Below are 22,654 nucleotides of genomic sequence, written 5' to 3'. Positions count from 1 at the left end.
AACACATTTGCATTTCTGTTCTCTTGGCAGGGGCATCTGGCCCTTTCCCCCATTCGATCAGTCTGATCCAGCCCCACCTGGTTCCAGGTTCAAGCCCACGCAATGACACAATCTGGAAGCCAGGATGCATCAACGTGACCCTCTGCATATTGATATGCATCTCTTTGCATGGACTTTCTAATTTACCAGCCAGTTTAATACATCAGGCTATAACAGGTCTACCCACTCTGTCTGTTTGCTCTGATAGTGTGCCTATTAGCTGTCCATTACCATTTAGCTTATCTTCAACTACTGACAGCTGGCAGGCCAGAAGAGGATGACCTCACCCTCAACATCTGAATTCCTCCTGGGTTTTCTTCTATCTGGGGAGTTTTCTTTTCTTGACACCGGGGAGTCATTTATCTCAATTGATGAATGGGGGTGCATGCTCTGTCTGTCCTAATTTTTCCCATTTCTTGTTTCTGTAAAGCATCTTTGTCACAGCGTGTCTCACAAAAGCAATGTACAAATAAAAATGTATTAAACTGAAATTGAATTGAATTGTAAAAAAACAACATTAACAAACACATGGAAGACTGGGGAGCACGCTAATATCCAAGCAAGCCAAATATGCATCTATAATTTAATGTATTTCCACTATACGGTAAGTGTCTTCAAATAATCCTAATTGGCTGCGGTTATTCCTTCAAATAATGTAGGCGATAACTCGTCATCACCAGTCAGGCGAAACACAGGATTCCATTCTCCAACAAATGCATTCAATTTATTTTTCTTTGCACAAGATAGTCTCACTAGTGAAAGCAAACACTGGCCTAATACATTTTTTAACAAAGAGGAAACGTTAGGATAAGCTTTTTCAAACATGGTATGTAATGTTAAGCCACATTGGCATTACTATTTTCAGAGGAATGTGCACACGATTTAATGCACCCTCCATCTCTGTGTTGACTCACGCAGAAATCTATTTATTTTCCCATTTTGATCATGTAGCAATTCATTGTGATAGCCTACTGCCATATTTAATACAACGTAATGTCATATTATGCTATTGCCTTGAAACTAGTTGAGATATGGGGGTATTTTATTGCTTGCCAAAAGATAGCTATTTAATTCAAAAAACATTTTTAAAAGGAGGGGACTTTATTCAAAAGAGCCTATTTTTCATACCACACAATTTCCTATAGGATATATTCTGTGTTCCCACTGCTACATATACAGGCCAGACAAAAACTCAGTGTGGAAGTGGATGTCTAGAAACATGAGTTTCAATTATTTCCCTGTCCCAAATCATTTTAATACAAACAGTACCCCATGTCTTACAATACCAGTATTTTGCATGCTTTATTTTTGTAATACAGTGCTTGAGAGGAATATAGCTTAACAGGAGAGTCAGTGTTTTTAGGTAAATCAGCAAAAAAAATATTCTAGGAAAAATGCAGTTTTGCAAGTCCTGAGCACAAATGTGAAGATATAGGCTTTGTGATAATTACTGTAATTTACTATGATAATATCTGTATTATCCAGTGAGGCCGCTAACCATTGAAATAATATTTTAGAGTCATCTTAGCATGCCAAGCATACATCAAAGTAAATGCCAATGCTGTTTTGCAAGGCATGCAAAAGTATTCCATCTGAATTAAAAACAAATATACGTACACTCAATGTGAATGAGCAACACATGGCATTTATTCATCAATACACAAGATGACAATTTACACGATGCCAAAACCAGTTTATAACCGTTGGATGCATGAATGAACAGTTTATTGACTATATGGAGGAATATCCCTTTTATTCGACACAAACGAGTCCTGAAATAGGACGCTGTCCCTTTAAGATACCGGAAAGGCGCACATACTGTACCCGGGTTACACGTTTATTTTGGTAGGTCCGCTGCTTCCAGACTGCGATGATATCTTTACACTTATTGTGTACACTACGCTGCGGTGCAAGGGGCTGGATACACCGAGGCGTTCTTGGCACTGCCATCAAATTAACAGCCAGGGACTGTCGGAACGTGCGCTGCTACACGACCTCTCCCGACCAGAGCCTTGTCAAAACCATGGAGGAACTGCTGAAGAGGACTGTGGCTCCCTTACCCACATATGAGACGAGAGATAAGTCTCCGCCTATCCCGGAGTCAAGCAGCGTGGAGTTTATGCATTTTTACAGAAGCTTAGATAAGGAGCAAAAGCTTGAGTTCCTAGACAGACTGTCACGGGATTTCGGTGTGGACCACAAAAGCGTTTCAGAGCTGGGAGCGAAAGTAGTCGAAACGCAGCTCCGGGACTTGCCGACAGTCCTTCAAGTGGAGGACAGACTACGCTACAGCCTGACCCCTCGTTACAGACATCTATTCGGTCATATTAGCAGGGTAGAAGGAGGAGTGAAGTTTTTGGTGGACCTACGCGCAGACTTGATCGAAATAATTTCCTCCAAAGCCAGCGAAAGTCCTCTCTTAAGGGTAAATAATGAATATTGCTTTAAACGAGTATAGTGGCCCTGTGTTGCCAATCTTAATATCAAACGCTTTTTGGTTTTCAGATAAAATTTAGTAAAACGTATTTAACATGAAGCATCCTCTATATAGAAATGGTCATAATAATAATAATAATAATAATAATAATAATAATAATAATAATAAAAAGGTACATACACTTATTATTATTATTATTATTATTATTATTATGCTTAATTTCAGAAATGCCATTTGGCATGTTTTATTCAAAAGCTTCAGTTTCAGAAGTTTCCATCATCACTGAACTTTTTGTTCCGTTATTTAAAGCCATTCTCGATTTAACAAAATCCCCAAATTGTTGGTAGACCTGAATGGACCAGTGTTGTCTCAGGGTTGATAGGGCTTCCTGACAGGGCTGTCTGTTTGCAAGGCCTGTTTTGTTGAGTAAAGAAGAAAGGGCAGTTACAGTGGCATGCAAAAGTATTTGCCCCCTTTCTGATTTTGTTTATTATTGCATATTTCTCCCACCCTTTGCAGCAATAATTGCAACCAAACACTTCCTATAATTTGATATCAGTCTTTCACATTGCTGTTGAGGAATTTTAACCAATTCTTCCGTTTTGAAAAAAGACAAATTGGCACATTTTCAGCATTAACTACTTTTTCCAAGAAAGTTCCTGCCACAGCATCTCTTTTGGATTTGAGTCAGGACTATTGGATTTGAGTCTAGACCACTCCAAAACTTTTCTTTTTTTCAGTCAATTAGATGTGGACTTGCTTTTGTGTCTTGAATCATTGTTTTGCTATATAACCCTATTATGCTTTAGCTTCAGCCCATGGACAGATGACCAAACATTCTCCTTGAGAATTTTCTGGTACAGAGTGGGCTACAAAGTGGGCTACAATTCCTATGAAAGATTGATATCAATGCTGGATGTTGATGTGCTCACTGATGGCTCTGAACTCCACCAAGCTGCAGACCCAGTATTGCCTCATTTGATCAGGGAGTGGAATATCAGGGGCCCTTGTCCCCAGTACCATTTTGTATCCAGCCATTTCGGTCAAAATGGAAAAAGATGCTAGCCGAAGCTCGTCAACCACTTGCAACAAACTATGTTGCCCAGAATTGGCAAGCAATCAGGGACGCAGAGCTACACACTGCTTCCGTTTCAACGTGATTCAGAAACTATCCGATGAGGGTCTTTTTTGCGAGAGAGATTTGTGTCCGTGAGCTGACAGAAGTGTGATAGCTTTAGGGTGACCGAAACGTGGAAAAGCAGTGCAGCGCTTCAAATAATAAAACGAGTACACACACGGAACGTGATACGAATGAGGACAGTTTTTCAGTGCTTGCACAATGGTATAAATAAACACAAAAATACATAAACTCTTGTAGCTTGCAAGCTAACTAGCTAGCGAGTTTTGCAGACCAACAACGTTGCATAGCAATCACGTGGCGCTACTTACAAGCATGCGGAATTACTTGTAAATTATTCTTGTAAGGAAACTGTTAATAAAAAAACTATTAATTTCATTGTGTCTATAATATCTATATTGTTATTATTATTACTGCCTCTCGTTAGTTATTGCTTAAATATAGAAAACATGGAATGGTTGCAGACTTGGCAGGAAGAGGACGCAAGTGCACGTTGCCCCCACAGATGGTAAGGAAGATGGTGAGGGAGGCCATAAAGAACCCAAGGATCACAGTTAAAGAACTGCAGAAATTGGTTGAATCTTGGGGTCACCAAGTCTCAAAAAGAACCGTAAAATGGCACCTCAACCAACAAACTATTTGGGAGGGTGGCGTGAAGATAGCCCTTACTGAGCATAATAAACAAAACCAAGCATCTGGAGTTTGCCAAACCTCATTTGGATTATGACTGGTATGGTCAGATGACTTGGCCATACGCGGCATCGACAATGGACACTATTTAAATCAATGGTACAATGAAATCAACAAAGTACCAGAACGTTTTTGGCAACCGAACTGGTTGTCTCTGCTAGGAAGCTGACAGTTGTCATGGCTAGATTGTCCAGTAGGACAATGACTCCAAACATACATCAAAATCCACACAGAAATGGTGAAAACAACATTGATATTCTGTGGATGGCCATCTCCGTCTCCAGGCCTGAATCCCGTAAAAGGGGGGGCGCAAACACAAGGATATCAGGATTCTTAAAAGTTGGTGTGGAGGATTGGTCAAAAACCCCTCAAAATGTGTTCTCTAACCTTATCACAAATTATAGGAAAAGACTCATGGCTGTCATCTTGGCCAGTGGTGTTTAAAGTATTAAACAATGTTGTATTTGGTCATATGACCTTTCGTCAAGATACATGACTGTTGAAATGCATTGTGATTCCTGGGCCTTTCTATAGGGTGCCTTAGTCCAGAATGGGTTTTACATCTTGGAAAATAAAGCTTATGTCAATAAGCATTATTTTTTAGTTTACAGTATTTTTTACAGATATTTATCAAGGGTGCAGTGCACTCCAGTGTGCTTACAGACAGGAGGGTTTAATTTCTGAACGGGCCATCTGCAAGGCTAGCCCTATCTCTCTGGTGCAGGATGGGTCACATTTTGTATAGCGATGATGGTGATCAAAATAGAATTGCTCATAAATTAAGTGCTGCTTGCTCAGCTTGGCTCTGTGTGTCTAATCCTGCCCTTCGGTCATTGCCCGTCCTCTTTGTAGGTATAAGGTCATATGTGATGCTGTAGGTGGCTTTTTACCATTTTTAAAACTGCATATTGCACCGGTTTTCCCTCTTGGCTGTGTTCCGTGTGAGATAAATTTGCCGGCGCTATAATCCCTGTCTTAGGAGACGCATCATGCCCTGACCGTGGGGGTGTGATTGTACACGGGCTGGCCTCCCTGATCTCAGGTCTGCAATTTTCACTGTTTTTCTGAGAGCCTTCCTGTTGCCCATGGCTGTATCTGGTTAGTGCGTCACCCCGGTGACTAAACCTCAGTGCTGCACATTTATTAGAATGTTAACATTGCGTACCATATTGGCTTGAAGCCTGTGTGATATTTTGGCATATTATATTGAGATCTGGAGTTGAACCGAGGGGTGATAGTGTGTGGTGTAGCTCACTGGTTAGAGTGCTGGACTGTAGAACTGAGAGACAGTTGAGGGGTGATAGTTAATGTGGTGTAGCTCACTGGTTAGAGTGCTGGACTGTAGAACTGAGAGACAGTTGAGGGGTGATAGTTAGTGTGGTGTAGCTCACTGGTTAGAGTGCTGGACTGTAGAACTGAGAGACAGTTGAGGGGTGATAGTTAATGTGGTGTAGCTCACTGGTTAGAGTGCTGGACTGTAGAACTGAGAGACAGTTGAGGGGTGATAGTTAGTGTGGTGTAGCTCACTGGTTAGAGTGCTGGACTGTAGAACTGAGAGACAGTTGAGGGGTGATAGTTAGTGTGGTGTAGCTCACTGGTTAGAGTGCTGGACTGTAGAACTGAGAGACAGTTGAGGGGTGATAGTTAATGTGGTGTAGCTCACTGGTTAGAGTGCTGGACTGTAGAACTGAGAGACAGTTGAGTGGTGATTGTTAGTGTGGTGTAGCTCACTGGTTAGAGTGCTGGACTGTAGAACTGAGAGACAGTTGAGGGGTGATAGTTAGTGTGGTGTAGCTCACTGGTTAGAGTGCTGGACTGTAGAACTGAGAGACAGTTGAGGGGTGATAGTTAGTGTGGTGTAGCTCACTGGTTAGAGTGCTGGACTGTAGAACTGAGAGACAGTTGAGGGGCGATAGTTAGTGTGGTGTAGCTCACCGGTTAGAGTGCTGGACTGTAGAACTGAGAAACAGTTGAGGGGTGATAGTGTGGTGTAGCTCACCGGTTAGAGTGCTGGACTGTAGAACTGAGAGACAGTTGAGGGGTGATAGTTAGTGTGGTGTAGCTCACTGGTTAGAGTGCTGGACTGTAGAACTGAGAGACAGTTGAGGGGTGATAGTTAGTGTGGTGTAGCTCACCGGTTAGAGTGCTGGACTGTAGAACTGAGAGACAGTTGAGGGGTGATAGTGTGGTGTAGCTCACCGGTTAGAGTGCTGGACTGTAGAACTGAGAGACAGTTGAGGTGTGATAGATAGTGTGGTGTAGCTCACTGGTTAGAGTGCTGGACTGTAGAACTGAGAGACAGTTGAGGGGTGATAGTTAATGTGGTGTAGCTCACTGGTTAGAGTGCTGGACTGTAGAACTGAGAGACAGTTGAGGGGTGATAGTTAATGTGGTGTAGCTCACTGGTTAGAGTGCTGGACTGTAGAACTGAGAGACAGTTGAGTGGTGATTGTTAGTGTGGTGTAGCTCACTGGTTAGAGTGCTGGACTGTAGAACTGAGAGACAGTTGAGGGGTGATAGTTAGTGTGGTGTAGCTCACTGGTTAGAGTGCTGGACTGTAGAACTGAGAGACAGTTGAGGGGTGATAGTTAGTGTGGTGTAGCTCACTGGTTAGAGTGCTGGACTGTAGAACTGAGAGACAGTTGAGGGGCGATAGTTAGTGTGGTGTAGCTCACCGGTTAGAGTGCTGGACTGTAGAACTGAGAAACAGTTGAGGGGTGATAGTGTGGTGTAGCTCACCGGTTAGAGTGCTGGACTGTAGAACTGAGAGACAGTTGAGGGGTGATAGTTAGTGTGGTGTAGCTCACTGGTTAGAGTGCTGGACTGTAGAACTGAGAGACAGTTGAGGGGTGATAGTTAGTGTGGTGTAGCTCACCGGTTAGAGTGCTGGACTGTAGAACTGAGAGACAGTTGAGGGGTGATAGTGTGGTGTAGCTCACCGGTTAGAGTGCTGGACTGTAGAACTGAGAGACAGTTGAGGTGTGATAGATAGTGTGGTGTAGCTCACTGGTTAGAGTGCTGGACTGTAGAACTGAGAGACAGTTGAGGGGTGATAGTTAATGTGGTGTAGCTCACTGGTTAGAGTGCTGGACTGTAGAACTGAGAGACAGTTGAGGGGTGATAGTTAGTGTGGTGTAGCTCACTGGTTAGAGTGCTGGACTGTAGAACTGAGAGACAGTTGAGGGGTGATAGTTAGTGTGGTGTAGCTCACTGGTTAGAGTGCTGGACTGTAGAACTGAGAGACAGTTGAGGGGTGATAGTTAGTGTGGTGTAGCTCACTGGTTACAGTGCTGGACTGTAGAACTGAGAGACAGTTGAGGGGTGATAGTTAGTGTGGTGTAGCTCACTGGTTAGAGTGCTGGACTGTAGAACTGAGAGACAGTTGAGGGGTGATAGTTAGTGTGGTGTAGCTCACTGGTTAGAGTGCTGGACTGTAGAACTGAGAGATAGTTGAGGGGTAGTAGTTTGAGTACTGAAGCTGGTTCCAGGGAGTAGTGTTGGAATGCTGGACTATGTGCCTGAAGACTGGTGGAATAGCAGTAGATTGCATTTATAATTGTGCTCTTCATCTCAAAGCACTTTAAAATGAAGGAGGAAAATGAATTTGGCCACTGTCAGTATGTAGCCAGTATGTGGCACCCAGCTGGGTGATTTCCTAGCAGCCATTTTGCGCCAGAACACTCAGCGTACATCAGCTGAGATGAAGATGGAGAAATGGAGCACAAGGAATGTTGATTTAATTTTAAAATTGTTATATTGCTTGAATAAGATCCAATTCACTTGTAGTAAATAAGGATTTCTGTCATGTTACTCTCTGCCAATGACTTATATAAGAACATTTAGCGGAGTATTGCCTTCCTTTGCCTTTGTGCCCTGATTGCCACCCCCCTGACATAATACGCATGACTAGAGTTGCCTACGATTATCCTATACATTTAATGGCAATGCAGAAATATTTGAATACGATCAAATCACGATTTTTTTAAAAATGCAATATTCACATTATTTTGTTGTCGCGGTTGACAGCCCTACAGAGTGCTGGACTCAGTGAGCCGAGAGCTGTGAGTTACTCATGAGTAGCAGGTAGAGCGCTCAATGAATCTTGGCTTTTTTTGGGAAAAATTTCTGATTAACTCTGCTGCAATTGACTGCACCGCAATTACCCAGTGAAAAATCCAACCAAGTCAGTTGGTTACATGACGTGCAATGTACCGTGAAATTGTGAGCGTCGTAAATCAGCTGCCATGCAAAGAAACGGTAAAAAATGGAGTATCTCTAAGGGTGTGTGCGTGAAGTGGAAGTATGGCGCAATGGTTCAGGAGCTTCAATTCTTGGTCCCTGCAGTTTTACTCTTGAGCAAGATACAGATGGCAAATTTATTTGGTAAATATCCAACTGTTTCAATGTAGTATGTAAAAAATGGCTACGCAAACACCGCAGATAAGAGTTTAGCTAATGCAGTGCAATGTGTACTTGAGATTATGTAACTGATGGTTTTGGCTACAGTGCACACAAGATTGAAAGCACTGCTGCAGAAGGCCTACTTCTCTATGAGAGAGTGAGTGCCACTGTGGATAAATTAGCCAGTGCTGGTGTTAAAAGCATCTTTAATTACGTTTTGTAGTATCAGGAATGTGCGAAAAGATGGGCTAACAGCTCTTTATTACACTGGACCATGTGTTTAACACCCACGGTAATGCTGGAAAGTGTGCTAGGTTACTTCATGAATAAAGCTAGGGTTAGTCTTGGAAGGTACCGTTTTAATGGGGAGGGCAGTGCTAATTGGTTAATTAAGGCTTTTGGGAGAGATGGGTTAGTGAAGCAGAAATATTATGATTAGATTTTTTTGCCTTGGCATACTACGTAACATGGCAGCAGGAGTTCTGTACATGGGAGGTGTTTGGAATAATTTCTTTAAGGTTGAGAGTGAGACAGGTGGACATGAAGTGGTTTAGTTTTGGCATAGAACATGCCACAGAGAAGATTTCCATGGTCTGAGGTAAGGCACTGATCGCTGAGGCCTGAATCTTTGGCGTTAGATGCTTTTAAAGTTGAGTCCTGCTGTAGTTTCAGAAACGTAAGGTCACATCTATGCTGTGTGTGTGTGTGTGTGTGTGTGTGTGTGTGTGTGAGTGCATTGTGTGAATTTATGTGGCTTGTGCAAATATGTGGCTGTCATTTGTGTGCAGTTATTTTTGTATGTGCTTTTGTGCTCCTTAAATGCATTTTCATATATATCTTTCATGTGCCTGCACATGGTTCAAGCTTGTGTGTCTATGTGCTTGCTTGTGTGTGTGTGTGTGCATTTATATGTGTCCATGAGAGTTGGCACAGGCTGGCAGCCAGTGGTCACAAGCTCTTGAAATACCCCTCAGGAACGCAGCTACCTGAACTCTGCCCCAGATCTTTGAGCCCAGTGAGTTAGCGCCAGTGCTACATGGACACACATTGGCTGCTCATTCACCACTGATACCCTCATGGGCCACGATGAGGCAGATGACAGGGCTGGCTGCGGAAGAAGCGGTAATTAGCATAGGGCTTGTCCAGATGTTTTATAGCTCCTTTTACAGAACCTGAAAGTTTATTGCAACAAAATATGTTATCATGGTATTACAACGTTTATATAGCCGCTTTCTGATACTGTGCAACAATTGTAATGAAAAATGCTTAACTCAAATATTTTTCATTATATTTGAATGGTTCCACATATTTACATTATATTGCAGGATATTCTGTGTCCGTGGTTGAAACTGGCCATCTTCTGTGAGCTCTTGTCTCATGTTTGGCTGGCCTGTCACCTGTGAAATAAGACTTCCGTCTCTGGTCAAGTCGTCATTAGTTTACTTCCTGGAGGACTAACTTCCTCATTCCATAACAGACATTCCTCACATATATGGCTGTTGGAATTCAGAGATGAACTTCCCTGGTGGGACTCTGTTGTTGCACCTTTGAGCATGGTACTTAACCTGAATTGCTTCAATAAAAACATCCGGCTGAGTAATTGGGATTGTAAACAGTGTGTAACACAGGAAGGTGTGTAAGCGGCTCTAAGTAAGAATGTATGATAAATGCCCGAATCCATCTGTAATGTAACATTTTAGGCAGCACTGTTCATGCTTTGACGTCTCTCCTGTAGATAGCTGGCCGCTTCTTTTCCTCTTTACTGAAAAAGGGAGAAAGTTTGATGTCGCTCTTTTGGGAGAGCTCATGCTAGTCTGTGCTCTTTTCTGAAACAAGCAAAGTCAAACTGCAGCGGGTTGCACGTCCAGCTTGCCCAGAGCTGAGGGAAGATATTTCACGTACAGTAGGTCTTCAGCAACATGGAAGGGGGGATGGGATTGTCCCCTGCTTAGTCTTATCAACTGTAAGTCAGATAAATAACTGCAATTAAAAGCAGACAGTGGGAGACCAGCAGGGTTTGCTTGTGAGCAATGAGTTACCCTCCCTCTTTGGGCAACGCTACTGCCAATTTTGTGTTGCCCTCTTGGGTTGCTTGGCACTGGAACGCTGGTTGACTTAATACCAGACAGACTGTGTGTGGGGTCTATCCATACACTAGAACAGTGTTTTAACAGGATAAGCCATCCAGGCACCTGTTTTTCACACTAGACTAGTCATTTCAGTGCTGTTTGCTGAAGTGCAATGTAAACAAGATATTCCAGTGGGGTCTAGGCTGCTTGTTTGATGTTCATACCTTAGAGTAGGTTCCAGCTGGTTCCAACTAAGAAGAAAGTGGATTTTCAACATAGTGGGTCAGAGCCATTGGCACAGTCACATTGTATTCTCACGCTGGCCCCTTAAAGGAAAAATCCAGGCATTTTCACTATAATTCTAATTCTATTGCATTCGTTGGCAAAGCCCTTTATTTAGGATGTTTTTCTATAGCCTCAGTGTGCATGGTATTACTTACTGCAAGCTGGTGAGCAGGGGTAGAACTCTCCTTCTATTAGATCTGATAAAAATATTTCAAATTCAGTTTCTAAATCCAATGGTACATTGGCGGCCAACTGAACAGTGGAAAGAGTATAATTACAGAGTAAAATATATATACTGGTGTGGTCGTTAAGCATATCATGCATTCATTCATCATATCCAGCAGCTTTTTTGAGTTAATAGGACATTTTTGCGCAGCCGTTCAGAAAAAACCCTTCATGGTGGATAGATCCTTTGAAGAACCCCCACAAAGCTTTTTTTGTTGTTGAGAAAAAGCAAATTTACTGCATTGCACAAGTCTAGTAGTTACACAATTATTTTATTTTATCCCACATTACTGTTAACCTTATTGTTCCCACATAGTATGTAAGTTGTTCTCAATGGGGTTTTTTTCCATACAGAAAAAGTTTACCTTCCGTCGATTCTTGCCAGGTTTTGGGTTGAGGTTTTCAGCTGCTGCTTCACCATTAGAGCAAGAAGGCTTGGGCAGGTTTGCCAAGCGAGTGAACAAATAGATATCGCACAGAGCACAAACCACTTGGTACCACTATTTCTGTTCTAGAAAAGTGAATCTCCAGGTCCAACCTTACAGTAAGGTGGTGGAAGTACGTAATGAAGAGGACAGACCATGCAGCCTGTCTTGTCTCTTCAACTATGTTTGTGACAAGACTTGAATACCGTGGGTATCTCAGCTTCTACTACAAACAAGCAATCGGCAACTGAGTTAAAAACAATAGATTGGTACAGAACAGTAGCAGACATTGACAGCCATTTCATTGATTAAAAACAACGTAGACTTGAAATACACCAAAAAAAACGAGAGGGCTTATTAGCAGTTAAATAATGAAGGTTCCTCGTTCTAGGGGTGTGCAGTTATCAGAACTGCCAGGGCTGTCAGTATGAATTCTAAAGCACATTTATTTTCACTTTTCGCCCATCGATTTTCCCATCTGTTCTCCGGTGACCTGCGGTATCTCAGAAAAGGAAAGGCTGCTGGGGTCCCTGGCTCCACCTCCCTGACACGCTTCTGTGGTCGTGCTTTTGTTGTTTGTCGCCATGGTGCTCCAAGTCCAAGGCTATCCAATCATGAAGGTGCGGAATAGTGGCTATGTACGCATACACAGACCAGGGACCTGAAACTCACTTCCTACCGGCTGCAGCGTTTGCTGGTTTTCCAAGTCTTTCAACACCCTTTAGGCCTGAATTGTCTTCACCGAGGAATTGGCATAATCCAGATCTGGCCCAGTTTTAATGTGGGCCGAACACTGCGGGGGACAGATGAGGCTTTCTCAGATATTCGGGGACGCGTCCCCTGTGCAAATGATGCAATTTAATTAATGATATATGGTAATAGGCTACCAAAGAAGCATTGTCGGTCAGTTCAAAAACGCACTGATTGATTCTTTCATGAATTTATTAATCCATTAAATTATATTTGTATCGTGCGGTTGTCAGATGAGAACTGTATTTGCTGCTGTATCTGCTACATATTTTACGGTCCTGGGTACATACAGAAGTGAAGTGTAGAAATTTGCATTATCCTAAAGTTCTTCTGGACTGGAAATTGAGATCCCCAACATACATGTTTTATCTCAAGAGTTTCTTCCGTCTTCCTTCTGATGTGTATGGGATGACATTGTCATGGAAATGCATGTGTCGGCTGATTGTTCCCCGCACTTGTTTGCCATGGGATAAAGGAGTGGGTTCTTTATTGCTAGTACCAGCTGTGTCCTGAGTACTGCGTATTCACCGAGCTCAAAGCAAGCGGGCCACCGCGCAACTCCGCGTCTGCTGAGGAAGCCCACTCCGGCCTAATGAAAAATGTGCATAATTTGTTGTGCTGAGGCTGGAGATGGGATTGGTAGCGACGCAGGTATCCTCCAGTTTGAAGTGCGCCACTTCAGGGCTGTTTGATCCGTCTTCTCCTCGCCTCTCCTTTCCCGCCTGGACGCCGGTTAGATTACAGTGCGGTGGCTTTGCTGCCATTACCAGTATGGCGACTGTTATCTTGCATTTGGAGATGTTTTGCATTTCAAACGCAGGACCTTTGTGTGAAGGTTGAGAAGATGGGGTCTTGTCCCTTGTGCGTTTCATGCATTTCTATTACACCAGGCCAGACATGGGAGGATGGGCCTCCCCTCTGGATCCAGGGTCCTCCTGAGGTCTCCTCCCATTGGACAGTTTTTACTCACCACCATTTGAGTGTTTGAGGTTTTTTTTTCCTTTCTGTTTTCTCTGTAAAGCACCTTTGTGAGAGTGTCCAGTTTCTGAATGCAAATGCAAAGTTGGGCAACTAAACCGGTTCCTGGTGTAAAAGTTATGAGGAAGGATAATAAAGGGAGGTAGCCCTTTTCTTAAGAAAGAAAATGATAAGTGGATGGGATAGCGTCGAGCTGAAACCTACTGGTTGCTCAAGTGCAGGTTTGATGCAGGTGGTGTAAATTGCGAGCTCAGATGGGCTGAATGGCCTTTTCCTGTCTTTATGTGTTCTTAAGCCACATTTTTCTAGCATTGCTTTGATGTTTTACATATGCATTGTACTGCAGTGTTTAGGACTCAGTCTCCCGGAATTATTATTTTACATTTCAATGATTTGCCCCCCCTCCCCTCTCTCAATTTCTTTCTCTCCCTCTGTGTCTGTCTCTTTCTCTCTCTCCCACATTAACACACACAAACAAAGTAACAAACTGATATACACTCACTGAGCACTGTATTAGGTATTTATTAGACTTATTAAGTTTTCTGCTGCTGTAGCCGATCCACTTACAGGTTTGACGCATTGTGTGTTCACCTTCCTGGCAGCTTTGACCAGTCTGGCTATTCTCCTCTGACGTCTCTCATTAACAAGGTGTTTCTGTCTGCAGGCTTACTGGTTGTTTTTGTTTTTCACACCATTTTCTGCAAACTCTAGAAACTGTTGTGTGTGAAATTCCCAGGAGATCAGCAGTTTCTGAGACACTCAAACCACCCTTTCCGGCACCAACAATCATTCCACGGTCAAAGTCACTTAGATCACATATTTTCCCCATTCTGGTTGATGGTTGATGTGAACATTAACTGAAGCTCCTGACCCCTATCTGCATGATTGTATGCATTGCACTGCTGCCGCACGATTTGCTGATTAGATAATCGCATCAATAAGTGTTCCTAATAAAATGCTCGGTGAGTGTACATATACCCATACACTCACACCTGTACTGTGCTCGCTCATACATGAACATTCAGCCCAGGAGAAAGCCAGCTGACCCGGCACGAATGGGCTAAATCAGCATATGATATTCAGTGTGAAGAGGACTGCTCAGAGCGGAAAGGACAGCAGTTCTGAATAAGTAATGTGGCCTGAAGAGTTGCAAATTCAAATCCAGGTCAATTTTGCAAAATGACAAATGTGAATAGAATTCATATACCACAAAGTGTAGAAGTGCAGGAACTTCAGAGAAACAAGTAGAACAATCAGAGAAAATGGCATGCTTGTGAGCGTATATGTATGTTTGAAGTGGGCTGTGTGTGTGTGTTTGTGCACGTGTGTGTCTGTGTGCTTTGGTGTATCTGCGTGTGCATTGGTGTATCTGTGTGTGCGCGTCAGTGTGCGTGTGTTGATGTGTCAGTGTCTGCTTAGAGAGCAATGTGCTTGGGTATGTATGTATGTGTGTGTGTAGGGGTGCTTTGCTCCCTCTCTCTCTCTCCTTTTAAATGAAAAGTGACCCTGAGAGCTGATTGCACTTACCCAAGCTCCTTTTCTCCATAAATCCTCATTGTGCACAACCACAGCGACTAATGAAAACATCCAAAAAGCAAATAAACACTGCTGAAAGGAAGACAATAAAAACCCAAATCCCCGCTGCTGCCCTCTTACGCATCCTTCTCAGAAAATGGACAAATAACTCAACTGTAGATAAATTGCATCATAAATTCATTTAGCCAGAAACCCTTCAACCGCAGTCATGGTCAAAACCGCTTCTGCACTGTGCCCCCTGCTAACATTCGTACTCCGGCCGTTGTCCTGAGTAATTTAAGACCTGTAGGAGCCTGTTGAGCTGTAAAGCAGTGATCTTATAATTAGAACTTCTACAGCTCTTCCCACTGTGACTGTATATATGAATGAGAGCAGGGTCCACACACAGAGAGGGTGTGCAAGTTTGGTTGTTTTACGTCCGTTGGTGTTGATTTGCCTTGTCTCCCTGCCCTTCAGGACCTCAATGGGACCCTGAAAGGCCTGCTGTCAGAATGGTTTTCTGTTGGTTTGCTTCATCTGGAGAGGGTCACCTGGCTGTCCCCCTGCGAGCTCCTTCAAAAGATCAGCCAGTTAGTAATACACATGCTAAACACTACACGTACACACTACACACTTTACATGTACCATACACACTACACGCTATGCACTACGCGCACTGTGTTCACCACAAATTATGCACCGCATGTTCTATACACACTGCACTCTATACACTGCATCAGCGCTACTCAACTCCACATCCTGCGGGCCATAGTGTCTGCAGGTATTTGCTCCTACCACCTGATTTCACAAATTATTCAGATAATAAGCTAATGAGTGGAAATGGCGTGGCGTAGCGCACGGTTGAAGCAAATGCCTGCAGACACTACCGCCCACAGGACTTGGAGTTGAGTAGCACTTCACTGCACGCACTCACTACACACACTTCATGCACTAGATATATTACACACTATAAAAGACATAACGCACAGAAATGCTATGTACGAATACACAAACACATACAGACAAGAGATACCGCACATTAGTTTGTAATACACAAAAGCACACGCACCCACACACATTTTTTTCGCAGGTGCGATCCCTCAGTAACCCCCACCCCTACCCCAGGTACGAGGCGGTTCACCCCGTGAGGAACTGGACGGACATTAAGCGCCGAGTGGGTCCGTACCGCCGCTGCTTTGCCTTCACCCACGCCGCCATGCCTGGAGAGCCGCTGATCGTCCTGCACGTGGCCCTGACCGAGGACATCTCCAGCAACATCCAGGTGAGAGCCCCACCCATCCGGCAACGGAGCAGGGGTTTGGTCAGGCTTGCAGTCGGTAAAGGGACCGCTTCAGTTGATTTGTCGAAAAACTGATTGGTGGCCTGGTGGGAGCTTGATGTCCATAATTCTGTTCACAGCAGGGTTAATTAAACATTTGAGAGAGATTGTAATGCGCTGTTACTGTGGCGTGTACAGTATTGATGGCATACTTAAACTAGAATTTGTACTGGGTACCAAGGCAAGGCTCTCCAAACCCTGTTTCAGACCAGAGTACAAATGTCTTACCTGACTAACTCTTCTGACTAACAATGCATCTAGAATGTTCCGCAATTTTCACAAGTCAGTCAGTTGGTCAGCCACAAGCCTGTTATGTTTACTTTTCTGTCTTTCTCTCTTTATGTATCTTTCTCTCGCTATCCTATATCCTTTTTTCCTTACTCACCACAGACCATCCTGCGGGAGTTTGCAACTCTGGACACTGAGGAGGACGTAAACAAGATCAATTCTGCCATTTTCTACTCCCTCTCGTCCACCCAGGCTGGGTTGCAGGCTGTGGATCTGGGGACCTACCTTGTCAAGAGGGTGGTGCGCAAGCTGCAGGTGGGTGGCACAAGAGCTACACCCAAATCAAGCCATCTAGGCTGGACTCGACTGGTCTCCCTTTTGGTCTCTACCCTCAAGGTGCTTGTGTCTGATACATGACCTGGCAAGCTATTCTTATTTTTAAAATTTTTTTCCAGATTTTTCCCTTTTTCTCCCAATTTGGTAGCCAATTGTACCTCGTCTGATTCAATTGGAGGTAGTCGTATTAGATGTACCGCCCGTACCCCGTCCCTCGGCGGCCCGAATGAGAGCGACACGCCTTCTTCAAGCCGTCTCGTCTCGTGCCCGTTGCCGTGATTCCGAGGCGCCCGAGGTGCTTATTGTGCGGCGATCTAATAACCCTGCCAAGTCCCTCCCTCTGGAGCAGCGAGCCAATTATTGCTGCCCCACGTGAGCCGGCCAAACAGGACCGAGAATCGAACCCCGGTCCCCGGTGTGCAACTGCAACCGCAAGTCTGCTGCGTCTTAGCCTGTTGCGCCACCGCGGCTCTAGCAAGCTATTCTAAGCATCAACCTCTTCACTTAGGCTGAACCTCCACCTCCACTTACCTTCTTTCAGAGTTCTGAATGTTCCTAACCAATGTGTGGCACTGTACTCACACATTAAAGGCGCTTGTGAGCAGTGTCACATGGGTTACAACAGCATATGATACAGTGTCCCTGAGTGAGTGACTGAGTGAGTAGCTGAGTGCCCTGAATTAGAGGCTTTCTGCCCCCGGCTACAAACACATGCTGTGAGAACAAAGGGTCTTCACTCCCCCTTGCCTGTCACCCTCACCCTCACCTTCACATCTCCGTCTCAACCTCCTTCTCCTTGCAACTCCAGAAGATTGTAAAAGAAATTGCAACAATAATTATAATAATAACTAGGGACGTAACAGATCATCGGTTTTTGTAAACATTTACCCTCCCATTTTGTAAATGGTTAACCGTGTAACTGATACTGCTTATGGGGTTGTATGTTATTTATGAAAAAAAATTATCTGGAGTACTGGCTAATTTAATAGCATTTTTTGTGCCATTTTAATAGTTCTATTTAAATGTCAACACTGTAAGTCAGATAATAGCCTAATTAAACTGGGGCATCGCAAATTATTATTTTATGTTGGAAAACATCAACCTTTTTAGGCATACAGTCTCAAGAATGTTTGTTGTTTAACGGTGGCAGCATGTGTACTGAAAAAGTTATGGTTGGTTTACTCAGGTGAAAAAATGTCTGGTTTTATGCAAGCCTAAAAAACTATACACCACTAGAAGCTACTCAGTCATCACTGTAAGACCATACCCCTAGCTAGTTGCATACTGAGCAGAATTTGAAGACTTTACCCTGATTCCTGTCATCTGTGGATTTCCAAAATGCAGAGATGATGAGGTCCCCCAACCTTTGTTTTTCCACCATATATGTTACAAAATAAGGAACCATTATTGCTAAAGCAATGGTATCATAAAATAGTTACAGATACATAATACAGAAGTGTGAGTTTTAATGTTTTCAAAAGATATTCTGTGATCATATTTAGTGAAAATTTCACTGTGGGGAAAAAAAGAGATTTTATGCAAATAAGGCCCCTGTAATTTATGGGGTTGACTTCCAAGGCTTCTGTACTGACAGGGGAGAGACCAAATCAGGCCAATCAAGGTGGGATTCATGGTGTCAGGAGACTGTTTCTGTAAGGGCCCTTTCGAGACTGGGTCACATAGCTCTGTAGGTATTGTGGTGTCTTCAGGGCCAGAGTCGAGTAGCTCTGTAGGTAATGTGGTCTCGTCCTGGCCAGAGTTGAGTAGCCCTGTAGGTATTGTGTTGTCTTCAGGGCCAGGGTTGAGTAGCTCTGTAGGCCTGTCCAAGGCCTGGTTGAGTGGTCAGTTGGTTTGTCCTTTTGCTATCAGAATTTAGGGCACCTGAGGCGTGTTGGAGGATTACTGCATTGTCCACAACTGAAGGGGCATTCTGGAGAGTGGAGAACTCGGGTGTGTGCGTACGTGTGAGCATTGAACCGCAGACGGCAGCTTTCAACCTCTGCAACCCCTCACAATTATACATAATTCAGTGGGCCTCTCCACTGTCATTCACTCTGACCCGAGGAACCCACTGTCACATTTCCCACCTCTCCCCAATCCCAATCTCACTGACATCATCACCATCAAGGAGCCTGTTTGTACCCAATTACAGGCTTCCATCAGGCTTAATGGAAAGAGACAGAGAATAAAGTAGCAGCAGGGCTTCTTTTTGCACCAGAATTTTTCAATTTTTCCTTTCTTTTTTAATATTTTGTTTTGTTTGATGTGTTTTCTTCCTCTTTTTTTAACAATACCCATTTGCCGTCCGTCACGTTCGGTCATTCTCAAACACCATATTTTTTCTGTAATATGATATTCTTTTCTCTTCACCTGATGTTCCACCCTGTCCCTGGTCAATGTTTTGTTCCTGTGATGGGCGCCCATCTCATCCCAGCTCTGCGTCACCCCCTGGAGGCCAGAGAGGGGACTGCAGCTGGATTGTGCCAGCCTGTGGTGCCCTAGGGGCAGAGAGAGGGAGAAATAATGAAATTTCAGCTGTCACCATCGATCATCATGAGAGTGGGAGAGATTGTGTGTCTGGGAGCTAAAGCTACCTTTTATTAAATGAGGAGAGAATTGGCTGGAAAAGCAGGAGGCATTCGGCTTGATAGATTCAAATTACCTTTTTTTTCTAGGCCCATCTCCATAAATATATAAACATGGAGTGGGATGGTTAACCCATCTCTTTCTGAGTGCACTCCATACTGTCACTGAAAAGGTTTTTGCTAACAAACTCAAACTGTTGCTATTTCTATCACAATCCAGGTAAGCTAGCAAACATGGTTTTTGGGGGTACGTGTAGCTACATGACCTTATGACCTAAGCATTTTCTATGTATTCTCTAAGTTTTGGTCCTAATGACCTAGATCAGCAGTGTTGTCTAAACCAACATACAAGTTTCAGTGGATAAGAGCATCTGATGAATGTCTGAATATAAATGTAATTTGCTTGGAGAGGCATTACTTCATAAGGTCAGCCTGGCAATGCATGCCAAAATAACTAATGAGAGAACCTGAAAACAAATGACCCAAAGATATTATTGAGGGAAGGAGAGACTGATTGAATGAATGAAGAGAGAATGAGAAGTGAGGGAGAGGGAATGAGGCAGAAGATCATCAGGTGAGAGAGGTTATCTCAGGCCACTGAGAGACATAGTTTTATCGGAGAGCGATTCCGTTCATCTCGTGTCAACCGCCCTGAGAGCACCGTGCCTGCTTATGCCGGCAGAGCGAGGGGGAGAGAGAGAGAGAGAGGCGAAGGAGAAAGAAGATGCAGCATGGGAGACACAGAGGTCAGGGAAGGAGAGAACAGATTTCAAAGTGGGCGAGAGGTAGCGAGGGGGAGAGAGAGAAAGGAAAGGAAGATGGCAGCTAACGCCATGGCATCCTGCCAGAGGGGGGCGCTTGCTCCTGCCGTGAGCTCAGAAATGTGGTGTGGCGATTCTTTCTGAATTGGCCTGCCTCTCACGGCCAAGTTGTCACTGACTGCAGTGCCCTATAATGGAGCACTCAGTGGCAAAGAGTCCATTCTAATAATAAGACTAAGGCTAAGACTCCCATCGTGACTCTGTTTGATACATGTGCTTTGGAAAAATGCCCAGAAGGGAAGAAGATTTTTCTGATTGCAAAGTTGAACCATTTTTAGTGCTTGTCAGTCCTTGAAAGAATCTTTGTACGTGCTATACATATACAAATATAGGCTTGGTTAGATTGATTACATCCTGCTTACTATAGTTAGATATAAAGTATACACGAATGAGCCAAAAGATTATATTAACATGCTGTTGGTTCTCTAATTGCCACCAAAACAGCTCTGACCCAACGAGGCATGGTCTCTACAAGACCTCTGAAGTGCCCTGTGTTTTCTGGCACCACAACGTTAGCAGCAGATCCTTTAAGTCCTGTAAGTTGCGAGGTGGAGTTGCCGTGGATCAGACTTGTTGTTCCAGCACATCCCACAGATGCTCGATCAGATTGAGATCTGGGGAATTTGGAGGCCAGGGCAACACCTTGAACTCTTCATCATGTTCCTCAAAGTATTCCCGAGCAGTTTGTGCAGTGTGGCAGGTGGCATTTTCCTGCTCTTTCACTGTCCACAGTACTGCCTTCCTGTTTTTCTTCATAAGAAGAAGAGGCGAGTGCATCTTTGATAATACATCTCTGAGAGAGCCCTGCTGGAGTCTTATAATGTGCGATGCTGCATGATTCTCAGTCTTCAAATAATGTGTGCACCTCTGAGACTAAAAACTAGGAGTTGTGACATGTTGTTGTTAGATGTGGGAGTGTGTCATACCTATTTTCTTCTAGTGTAAGGTAGGCATTAGCTGCCTAGTTCATGGAAAGCTCATGGAGGCTTACGCTATTTAGTCATTAGCTACGTTATTTCAGTGTGGGAAGTAATTCAAATGTAGTTTAAAAAAATATATAACTACAACAGCTCTTTTCTGTTCTCAGTTCTGTGCAAACTCTGTGCCGCTGTTTTTAGCTGCCATTAATTTCATGGAATTAGGAAGCCTATGGTTAATTACAAAGACTTATGGGATATAAGTATCCGGCAGAGGATGCATGCATCCTGCCTTCAGAATCGTCCAAATGAAGGCACATTACATCCTTTTTTGCAAACTTTCGAATGGGACAGCACTCAATTCCCTTCCTGCCTTAAATTACTCACTCTCCCTCTCTCCCTCCTCTCTCTAGGGTGAGTTTCCCCACATCTCCCAGTTCTCCAGCCTGTCGCCCATCCCCGGGTTCTGCGCCTGGCTGCAGGGCCAGCTGAGCTCTCAGCTTAAGGAGGGCCGAGGGGCGGGGCTGCTGACGGAGCAGGAGTGGCGGGAGGTGGCGGAGGTCACGGGGTCGGAGGTCGGGGCCGCGGACTCCCTGCGGAAGCTGCTGGGCAGTGGCGACTGGGTGCGGTCGGACGGTCTGGCGCGGGCCCTGGAGCCGGCCCTCATGCGCCTGTGCGCCTGGTACCTGTACGGAGAGAAGAGGCGCGGCTACGCCCTCAACCCTGTCGCCAATTTCCACCTGCAGAACGGCGCCACCATGTGGAGGCTCAACTGGATGGCGGACACCAGCCCGCGCGGCATCGGCAGCTCCTGCGGCATCATGGTCAACTACCGCTACTTCCTGCAGGAGACGGCCGGCAACAGCGCCTCCTACCTGCAGAACAAGGCCATCGCAGCATCCGACCAGGTGCTCGGTTTGGTATCACAGTACCAGAAAAACAGTAAACTGTGACACTGTTCCCTGGTGTTCAAGGGCACCTTTGTGTTCAATGGCTTTACAGCTGAAAACCTGTAGAGTTAGGCTCTGTCCTGCTCCAGAGAGGAGTTACTTTAGTCAAATCCAAGAGTTGCATTTATCTTGAGTGATTTCTCTTGTACGTGCACTACAAAAAATAAAATGGAAACTAACAAAAATATTTTGAATAGGGCAATAAATCACATCTTTTTCTGAGATGATGCATTATCTTGCCTCTCACTGTTTTCACAGAAAATTCTACTTGTTCATCGTGGGTTATCTCGCAAATATAGTATGTCTCATTGAAATTTATGACCTGAAACAAACACCAAAAGGTTGTTTGAAGCAGGCTATCAGCTTTGATGTTATTATTTATTGTGTAAAAATTAGTTATGTGGCATTTCTTTTCTGCTGCATTCATTTTGAGAATATAGAGGTAATGATCCTGTCAAATGAAAATAGCAAGTATAGCAGTTCATTATTAAGTTCATTATTATTTTTTTCAGTAATGTGCCCAGTT

General features: G+C 44.0%; 1 protein-coding gene across 1 annotated transcript; it reads left to right on the top strand.

Moving 5' to 3' along the window:
- The first annotated feature begins 1,856 nt into the window (after positions 1-1,856).
- On the top strand, positions 1,857-22,350 carry mlycd (malonyl-CoA decarboxylase). The gene is made up of 5 exons (XM_061244979.1): positions 1,857-2,464; positions 15,430-15,542; positions 16,078-16,234; positions 16,682-16,834; positions 21,592-22,350. The coding sequence occupies exons 1-5, from the start codon at positions 1,910-1,912 to the stop codon at positions 22,129-22,131; spliced, it is 1,518 nt and encodes a 505-aa protein (XP_061100963.1). The 5' UTR covers positions 1,857-1,909; the 3' UTR covers positions 22,132-22,350.
- Positions 22,351-22,654: the final 304 nt, after the last annotated feature.

Source organism: Conger conger, chromosome 6, assembly GCF_963514075.1.
Source record: "Conger conger chromosome 6, fConCon1.1, whole genome shotgun sequence".
In the NCBI taxonomy this organism is placed as follows: Eukaryota; Metazoa; Chordata; class Actinopteri; order Anguilliformes; family Congridae; genus Conger; species Conger conger.
The sequence above is the reverse complement of the archived record's forward strand: the minus strand, read 5'-3'. Positions and strand labels throughout refer to the sequence as shown.

Coding starts and splice junctions, on each gene's coding strand:
- mlycd (XM_061244979.1), top strand. CDS start 1,910: ATGATATCTTTACACTTATTGTGTACACTACGCTGCGGTGCAAGGGGC. Junction 2,465..15,429: donor GCGAAAGTCCTCTCTTAAGG/GTAAATAATGAA, acceptor CCTGCCCTTCAG/GACCTCAATGGGACCCTGAA. Junction 16,835..21,591: donor GGGTGGTGCGCAAGCTGCAG/GTGGGTGGCACA, acceptor TCCTCTCTCTAG/GGTGAGTTTCCCCACATCTC.